This window comes from Neodiprion virginianus, chromosome 5 (genome assembly GCF_021901495.1).
Source record: "Neodiprion virginianus isolate iyNeoVirg1 chromosome 5, iyNeoVirg1.1, whole genome shotgun sequence".
Lineage (NCBI taxonomy): Eukaryota > Metazoa > Arthropoda > Insecta > Hymenoptera > Diprionidae > Neodiprion > Neodiprion virginianus.
This window is the reverse complement of record NC_060881.1, coordinates 8,139,977-8,147,944: the sequence shown is the minus strand read 5'-3', so window position 1 is coordinate 8,147,944 and position 7,968 is coordinate 8,139,977. Positions and strand designations below refer to the sequence as shown.

General features: G+C 37.4%; 2 protein-coding genes across 3 annotated transcripts; one reads left to right on the top strand and one right to left on the bottom strand.

Moving 5' to 3' along the window:
• The first annotated feature begins 53 nt into the window (after positions 1–53).
• LOC124306001 (28S ribosomal protein S33, mitochondrial) lies at positions 54–1,017 on the top strand. Its single transcript, XM_046766094.1, has 2 exons — positions 54–207; positions 461–1,017. The coding sequence occupies exon 2, from the start codon at positions 482–484 to the stop codon at positions 815–817; it is 336 nt and encodes a 111-aa protein (XP_046622050.1). The 5' UTR covers positions 54–207; positions 461–481; the 3' UTR covers positions 818–1,017.
• Positions 1,018–2,779: 1,762 nt separating this feature from the next.
• On the bottom strand, positions 2,780–5,635 carry LOC124306000 (protein canopy 4). Of its 2 annotated transcripts, XM_046766092.1 has the most exons (6): positions 5,376–5,635; positions 5,128–5,277; positions 4,823–4,949; positions 4,618–4,752; positions 3,620–3,784; positions 2,780–3,393 (listed from the first exon to the last, which is right to left on the bottom strand). In XM_046766092.1, exons 2-6 carry the CDS (start codon positions 5,258–5,260, stop codon positions 3,228–3,230), a joined length of 726 nt encoding a protein of 241 aa, XP_046622048.1. In that variant the 5' UTR covers positions 5,261–5,277; positions 5,376–5,635; the 3' UTR covers positions 2,780–3,227. The 2 variants fall into 2 exon arrangements, with proteins under 2 accessions (XP_046622048.1, XP_046622047.1); XM_046766091.1 differs by having other exon boundaries at positions 5,128–5,635.
• Between the last annotated feature and the right edge of the window lie 2,333 nt (positions 5,636–7,968).

The following is a 7,968-nucleotide window of genomic DNA, read 5'->3' as shown; positions in this document are numbered from 1 at the left end:
TTGACAGATTATATCCTAGCCTAACTTAAACTAAGCAAACCTAACCTAAGCCAAGCTAACCTAACCCGTTCAATGAAGTCAGTAGTCAGCCCGTTCGAAGACATAACCTATCAAAAAACGGAGAACTGGTTCCCGCAGATTCGCGATTCGCTCTGTCTAATTATTGCTGTAGTATTCAGCAAGAGGTAGAAGTATTGAGACCAAACCGTAAGTATTTTACCCTCATAGTTACAAAAAATATACTTTAATTAAATGTCAACAATAAGTTTTAATTCAAGTTTCTATTCAGAAAATACATTAGTTACAATCTCTTACCGTATTAAATTCAATTAACGTTAAGAAAATGGATGAAAAAGAGAGTAAATCGTATAGAACTATTGACATCTAGATTGATCGTGTATCTTTTCGATTGATACGCAATGTATGGACAATGACTTTAAAAACTTTTCAAATTCGTTAGGACATAATAGAGGTACTGAGAATGAGCCGTTACGTCGATCTTGCTAAAGTTACAACAAATTATGCAAATCGCATGAATCGTCTGAGCAACAAAATATTTGGAGAAGTGGTCCGAACTACAAATGCACCGTCAATGAAGGTCGTTAAGTTGTTCAGTGCAAAGCCTATGAATAAACGGCAAGAGGTCGTCGATTGGTATCCAAGGCATCCCGAAATTGGAAAATTAATGATGAGACTTCGCGAGTATGGTCTATTCAGAGATGAACACGAGGACTTTAAAGATGAGATGAAACGTTTGAGAGTTCTACGTGGCAAAGGCAAGCCTGAGAAGGGAGAGAGCAAGAAAATAACATTGTAAGAGTGGATAATTACTCTACTTGTATGGTCTGGAAATATTTTGAAATCTAATAGTAGCATAAAGTTTTTATAAACCGTCTTTGGAAAAAGATAATGGTAAGATGTTGTCAACATTTTGATGCCGTGGATACATAATTATTTTCACCGGTAAAACATTGTTAAATAATCAAAAAATAAAATAGACTACAGCCACAAGATAAAGTGTTGTACAAAACCATCTTGATTGGAAATGCAACGTATGCGATCGCCCGAACAAGTAATCTTCATCTAATGGCATCATAAAGTCTAAATCATACAATTCATCGTCTGTGCTTATTGTTGTGGATTTTCGTATCTCTTTGTCATGATTTTTTTCAATATTTTTATCTCCTGAATGACTAGACTTGATTTGCACTGCTGGAAATTCAGCCACAGTATCCACCATTCTATCGGCAGTTTCTCTACTTTGGCCAACTTCTTGGTACTGCTTAAAATTATCTTCGTCCCTTCGTCTCAGGATATCAAAGGGTATTCCATACTTTGAGTTAAGTCTGCTATAGTTGGTATATACTGCGTTTTCTAGTCTGGGAGGAATAACTGGAATTTTTGACAAACTGGAACCTTGTTCATGAATCTCTTTTTCGACGATTTCTGTCCATAGTGGCTTCCAAAGTCTATCAATGGGTTTCTGATCGATGTTCAATCTAAACCTCGACAAGTTTGAATAATTCCAAATGTTAGTGCCAGCCGTCATACTCCCCGGATGTTGATCATGTCTACAGGTATTTTTTTTGGGTTTACCATCACTATTTCGTTCCTCCATTACTTTATCGTTTAATATTAAATCATTGATCCATGATCTGGAATGTGAAAATGTTTTCCATGGCACATTACACTGTGTCAAATTTATGGTACTCTCATTTTACCTGAATACACTAAGTCCTAGATAAGTAGGGATCCCAGCGCAGTCCAATGAGAAATTGGACCAAGAGGCAATTCCTAATAAAGTCATCTGCTCATATTGATCTTCGCAGACAACTGGGGATCCAGGATTTCCTGCACATGCTTTGATTCCATCTTCTGCGTCCACAATGGCGCAGAAGACATTGTTATAGCTGGTATTCCCCTTGAGCATGTACATACATACTTCCCAAGAATTAAGAAGCACGTGACTGTACTGGATCGGCTTTGCTAAAACTTTTGTCGATGGAGCGACATAGCTTTGCCATCCAAATATGAAACATGTCTTATAGTAATCATCTAGTCGAATTGGGGACACATCTAGAAGTTTGACGTTGTCGTCGCACATATCAAATGGTTGTATTAATTTTAACAGAGCAATATTATGCTCCTTGTCATGTGTCGTTGAGTAAGCTTGGTATTCTGGGAATATGTACGTCGCTTTTACTCCGATCGTTTGTCCTGACTGTGTGCCATTCAGCCCTGTGGCATATAGGGTGATGGACTGTAATTGAATAGAGAAGTCTGAGTATACACTTATTTGTAATCGTTTGCATGAACTTTGGGCATTATAAAGTGTTAGCAAATATATCTGAGAAAGGATTCTATAGTTCCAAAGTTCAAATTAATAAACAGTACAAACGTACGTAATACGTACATTTCGGTTGTACTGAACGCATTGCGCAGCTGTAAGAACCCAGTCAGGAGAAACCAGTATTCCACCGCAAGGAATAATTGTTTGAAATTGAATTAGCCAGGGGAATTGGCTACTCTTGGCTCTGGCTGCCCATAAAGAAACTTCCAAAGATTGTTTTCCCCAATTTAATAATATGACAAATAATACTATCAACTTTGACATATTTATTTTGGTAAAAAAAAAGACTACTCTTGACGTTGATTTGTTATATTTTATGCTGGTAATGCTGAACTGAGTTATTTAATGCACATACACATGAGTAACTTATTACATGATAGGAAAAAATCATTTGCACAAGATCCAGAGGAAAAAAAATAATCACGGTAATTAGCTATAAAAACTGATTTATTATAAAATGAGTCACAATAATTTTGTTTAATTATGGCATAAATGAAATCGATATAATAAATTCGCACTATTGAAAATTATAACTTTTCTTTACACATCTCTAAAATAGATACTTTATAATAACGCAGGTAAAGCTAGTAACGCTACCGTTACGAATAATTATATGAAAAGTTACCATCTTAGAGCTTCAGAACAACTCTGAAGGGGTTGAATTTGCAAATATGAGTTTCTTAATGCTCCATTAGGTCGCTGAATTTCACACAACAGTAAAGTTACAAAATAACGAGTCTTCTTGAAAATGCATCGTTATATTTAGATCAACTTCAACCTCGTTTAAAATGGATGTATAATTACTGGTACAAGATTTTCGTTAGAGAACGTTTTGGTAAGAATATTTTTATTTACAACTATTTATGCGCAAGTATTCTTATAATTCTTCTTTCTCATTCTTTGGTCTGTTTTCATTTTCTTTATTGTTTTTACGAGAATTCTTCTTATTTTTCTTTTGTTCGATTTTAGGTCGTCCAGTTTCACCCTTTTCCTTTAAGCAAGTGTCATCTTGTCCTTTCAATGCCCGATCGGAACACAGATATCTATATAAAAACAATATCACATTATTAAATATGTATTAACAATACAATAAGATAATATTCATTACTACCCATATTAATAAATAGATCTTAGGTTATAGGATAACAGTTTTCCACATTTAGATGTCATAATTGGCTTGTTTCAGGCAATGCATGTACAACTGTGAATTGCAAATCAGTTTTTAACTAAATTCATTCCCTTTTAATGTAGTCGGAAGTGTATATTTACCGGCTTAATGGAATAATTCCTTGATGTTCAAAATACCATTCTTCAATGTCACCTTCATGATTTTCCAGCAGAGACTCACACTGAGTTTTTAGCGTAGTTATCTCTACTGATGGCTTGTCCCAAAGTTCATATGGTATACCCAAGTCGACCTTCACACCCTTGTCCCTATTATGTAAATAATGATTAATATAATTTTTAAAAAAGACTGATAGTTTAACACGTTACGACCTAATATCACCTTAAAATTTCCATTTGCAATCATATTTCAAAGTTAGTATTCAGTCCAGCTTAGTGAATGTAAAAAATTTCTTGTTTGCATATCTTATATGAAGCTGGAACTCGCAGACATTTGTTTATTTGAAGTACAATAAGTTTTCAATGAGGATTCAAATATTCCTAATCATTGATACTTGTGGTTTTAAAGTAAAGTGTTTCAGTTCTTCATTTCGAATTCTGTTTATCGAAGAATAATTTTACACAGTGATTAAGCTACATTTCCACATATTGCATTTTAAACTGTGATAAAATTAAATTATAATTCATGTCGTCTAGAATGAGTACCTTATCAGGTAGGTAGGAGTACATTATTAAAGAAATGTAAATCAATAGCGGTATCAGGCTGAAGTTAAGTGAAAACAGAAAGACTTGCCTCTCAAGTTGCAAATATTGCCGAATGTGAGACTTTTAACTAAATAATTATTCAAAAGAGTAGTTGGCTTGTAAGATGACTGAGCACAACTTACAGCTTCATCACGTACAGTTGAAATTGACACTCACTTTGCAGAAATATGAATTTCATTTGTGGAAATCTGTTCAAATTATCGACAAAACTCGACTGTATGAAAAACAGTTTTTGTGTTTCTCATGAATGGCATCCAAGAAATAGGGAATCAGAAATGTTACAATACTTACTGACAAAATTTGGTAATGGCAACATTGGCTAAACAAAGTGAGTGTCAGATAATAAATAGAAGTAATAAAAGGAAAGTTTACTTTACACTAGACCATGCAGAGTTTTGAAGGTTTGACTCATTCCCTTGGAAAACCTGGTGCTGTCTTCCCTTTCCTTATGAATATTGTATTCGAGTATTCTTTCGCATATTCCCTCGAGAGATTCAACCAATCTCAGTTCTCTGAAAGAAAATGAATTCCAGTTTAGTAGATCACAAAAATACTGAAGTAAAACATAAAGAGCAAACCTACGATTTCTTGTATTCTTTCTTCTTCTTTGGAGCCACATCGTCTACCGAGTAACCTATTTCCAAAACATCTCGAGACTTTCCTGTTTCTTCCAACCGAGCCTCGAGCTCCGTGGCAAGAACTTTGCACACTACAAGAAAAATAGTAAAATGGATAAGTGAGAATATTTGAAGCAATCCAAGAAAGTTAATAAACGGTTTTCATCGTGTTATGAGGTTATATTAGTTTAGGTTAAGTTACAAACTTCCCAGTGATTATTATTCGATTTCGCCAAAGTGATATCAATGTTTCGAATTCAATGTATTTACCTTCGCATTTATTAGCGTATTTTACACCTTCCTCTTCTTCTGGTCCTCCATAAACGGCGTGCAGTACACAGAGAATCACTACTATTGTCTTGTACATGGTTTTATTCACTTTGTAACAGCGCGTGTTGGACATAAAATGACGAGACGCGACTGAAATATCATTAGAAATTATTCAGTTTATCACATTTTCATGTAGCTTATTACTGAGTGAGTTGTTGATTTCGAAATGTTTAAAATGACCGGCGTACCCGTTTATGACACGGTTAGTCCAAATAGGCATGTCAACCACTGCCAGCATCGCATTGAGCGCATTCATGTCAAGTGTTCAAACGATTTTTCCTTTAGAGCGGAAGCCATTCATTGGCCAATCCGGTGTTGACACAGTATTCTATATAATATGACAGACAAAACAATTGGGCCACGTTTCGACGAGGGATTGTAAATTCATTCATGGACCATAATCTCTACGAACGATCAGAGAATATGAGATAATCGCGCTCGATGTATTCCATAACAATAATATTCATAATTATTCCAACAACTTTTCGTTTGCTCTCTCGATCTTGAATTTTCGTAGGTATAGAGTCGAAACGCTGTTTTTTGCAACACCTGCATGGAAAGTCCATTTTTATGCACCATTTACAAGCACCGAAAGTAGTCTTTTATACACATGTGCGGGAAAAACTTTCGCGCATTGCTAGCGGTGTGAGAAAAAAACCTTCGCACATTTCCGACGGTATAAGATAAACCTTCGCACATTGCTAGCGGTGTGCGAAAAAGACGGTCGCGCTTTTATCCACAGTTGCGCATTTCGCAAACAGCTGCACTAGCGCCACCGACGGAATAGTTTGTCACTCTTTGCTGTGCTCGGCATCGTCACTGAACAGACATCGTGCCGTGGTTTCGTGTAAATATAATCGTATATGTCGGACTTTCCATTACAGGTGTAGCAAAAAATAGAGTTCGATACACGCGTGAAAGCTGGCAATGCCTATCTCGCGTGAATGCGCCACACTTACCCTTCAACTCGTCTACGGGCTCGTGCTGCGCCTTCACGCTTGTGCGGGCATTGCAACCTTCGCGCACTCGTATCGAAAAACACTATTTAGCTAGTCGCAAGTGAAGTATGTACGTTGCGGGTAGAGAAGCAGAAATGTTTTTCGAAAAGTGTTCGTATGGAAAAATAATTCGATCAGAGTAACTTTAATACATCACGGATGCGCTACTTTTGAACGCAGTGTCCTGATTTAACAACTTAAAAAGGCGATTGTCGGCGATTTTTTTTTTTTTGATAGGGAGAGATAGAACGGAGCTTCTTAAAACTTCGAGCGTATTTTAACAAGCATTTGAAAGGTACGAGCAAAAATTTTTATCATCCAACTGTTGTAGAACGGCAGCTTTATTAGCTGACCCGTTAACTGAAGAATATATCTTAAGTCAACGGCTCATGAAGTACCTCTAGTCTTCATGCAACGGCTGACCCTCGAAGGGCCTAGCCTCTTGAGTCGGAAATCGACAGGAAAGATAAAGTGCGTATATCTTGTCTGTAAAATGTAAAAACTAAAATCATTATACATCATATCATATCATCGTACTCATACATCATACATCATACATCGTACATCATCATACATCATACATAGTATTGAAGTTCGAAACCAAAGTTTGGATGTTCGGATGTTCGTGGGATGTTCAGAAAGTGACGTCACTCAAGATTTTTTTTCTCTTGACGTCATCGATCTACAGTAATCAGCTAGCCGAATTCCTCAGTCTGGAAACAACCGCGCAGTTGAGCGGACGGATGAGAATCGCGCTCCGCAGATTTCGTGTACCGGGTTCTCTACCTCCTGGATCCTGCGCTCCGCGTCGGCTTCCTGGTGCAACTCGAGTTCCAGGACAAACGCTCCGTGGCTTCTGCGCTCCAGGTTCACTACCTGGAGGAACTCGACTTCCAGGACAAGCGCTCCGTAGTTCTCCAGTTTTTCGTAGCACTCCATGGTTCCTGCGCTCAAGGTCCACTACCTAGTGGAGCTCGACTTCCAGGACAAGCGCTTCGTGGTTCCTGCGCTCGACGTCCACTACCTGGTGAAACTTGATTCTATGACAAGCGCTCTGTAGTTTCTATGCTCCAGGTCCGCTACCTAGTGAAACTAGACTTCCAGAACAAGCGTTCCGTAGTTCTGGTTTTCCAGGTCCTTGACCCGGTGACTTAAATTTTGACCCTCCGGACTAATTTTCAAGTTTACAAGTTTGATTATTGAAAACGTCGTGTTCTGTGCTAGCAACCCAATATGCATGCTTCAGATAACATTTTGAATCGGAAAAAGAAACGAACGACCAGGATCAACAAATTGCAATTGGTGAGTGGTTGGCATTGTATACATACAGGAATACATGACAATAACTTCGTTCAATTGGAGATAGAATTGCTGTGCCTAGTGTTTCAAATCTGTCAGCACTTGGCTGATTGTTCTGTGGTATTTTTTGACGAAATTAATTGTCATAACATCACAATACGTTAAACTTACATGCATGTGTAAACGTGATTTGTAGCATTATATAGAAAAAATCTTAATGGCAGATGCGGCTTGCGTCACATGTACAAAGGCAGTGTTCATTCTGTATACTGTGAAGCGAATACCAGAATTTTTAGGAAATCATCGTGCCCCAGTCTCCCCTGCAATTATGTCATTTGGTAGAACACTGACAACGAGTCAGCGAGCGCACGAGCACAAAACCAGTTACACTAGGCATCCGAACCCGAGCGAGCTTTACAGAGCGAGTGTTTTAAAACTAGTTATTTTTAATTAGCGCATCATTCTATTATCGATGTACCAAAAT

Coding starts and splice junctions, on each gene's coding strand:
- LOC124306001 (XM_046766094.1), top strand. CDS start 482: ATGAGCCGTTACGTCGATCTTGCTAAAGTTACAACAAATTATGCAAAT.
- LOC124306000 (XM_046766091.1), bottom strand. CDS start 5,260: ATGTCCAACACGCGCTGTTACAAAGTGAATAAAACCATGTACAAGACA. Junction 4,753..4,822: donor AAGAAAGAATACAAGAAATC/GTAGGTTTGCTC, acceptor ATTTTCTTTCAG/AGAACTGAGATTGGTTGAAT. Junction 3,785..4,617: donor AAAACTCTGCATGGTCTAGT/GTAAAGTAAACT, acceptor TTTACATAATAG/GGACAAGGGTGTGAAGGTCG.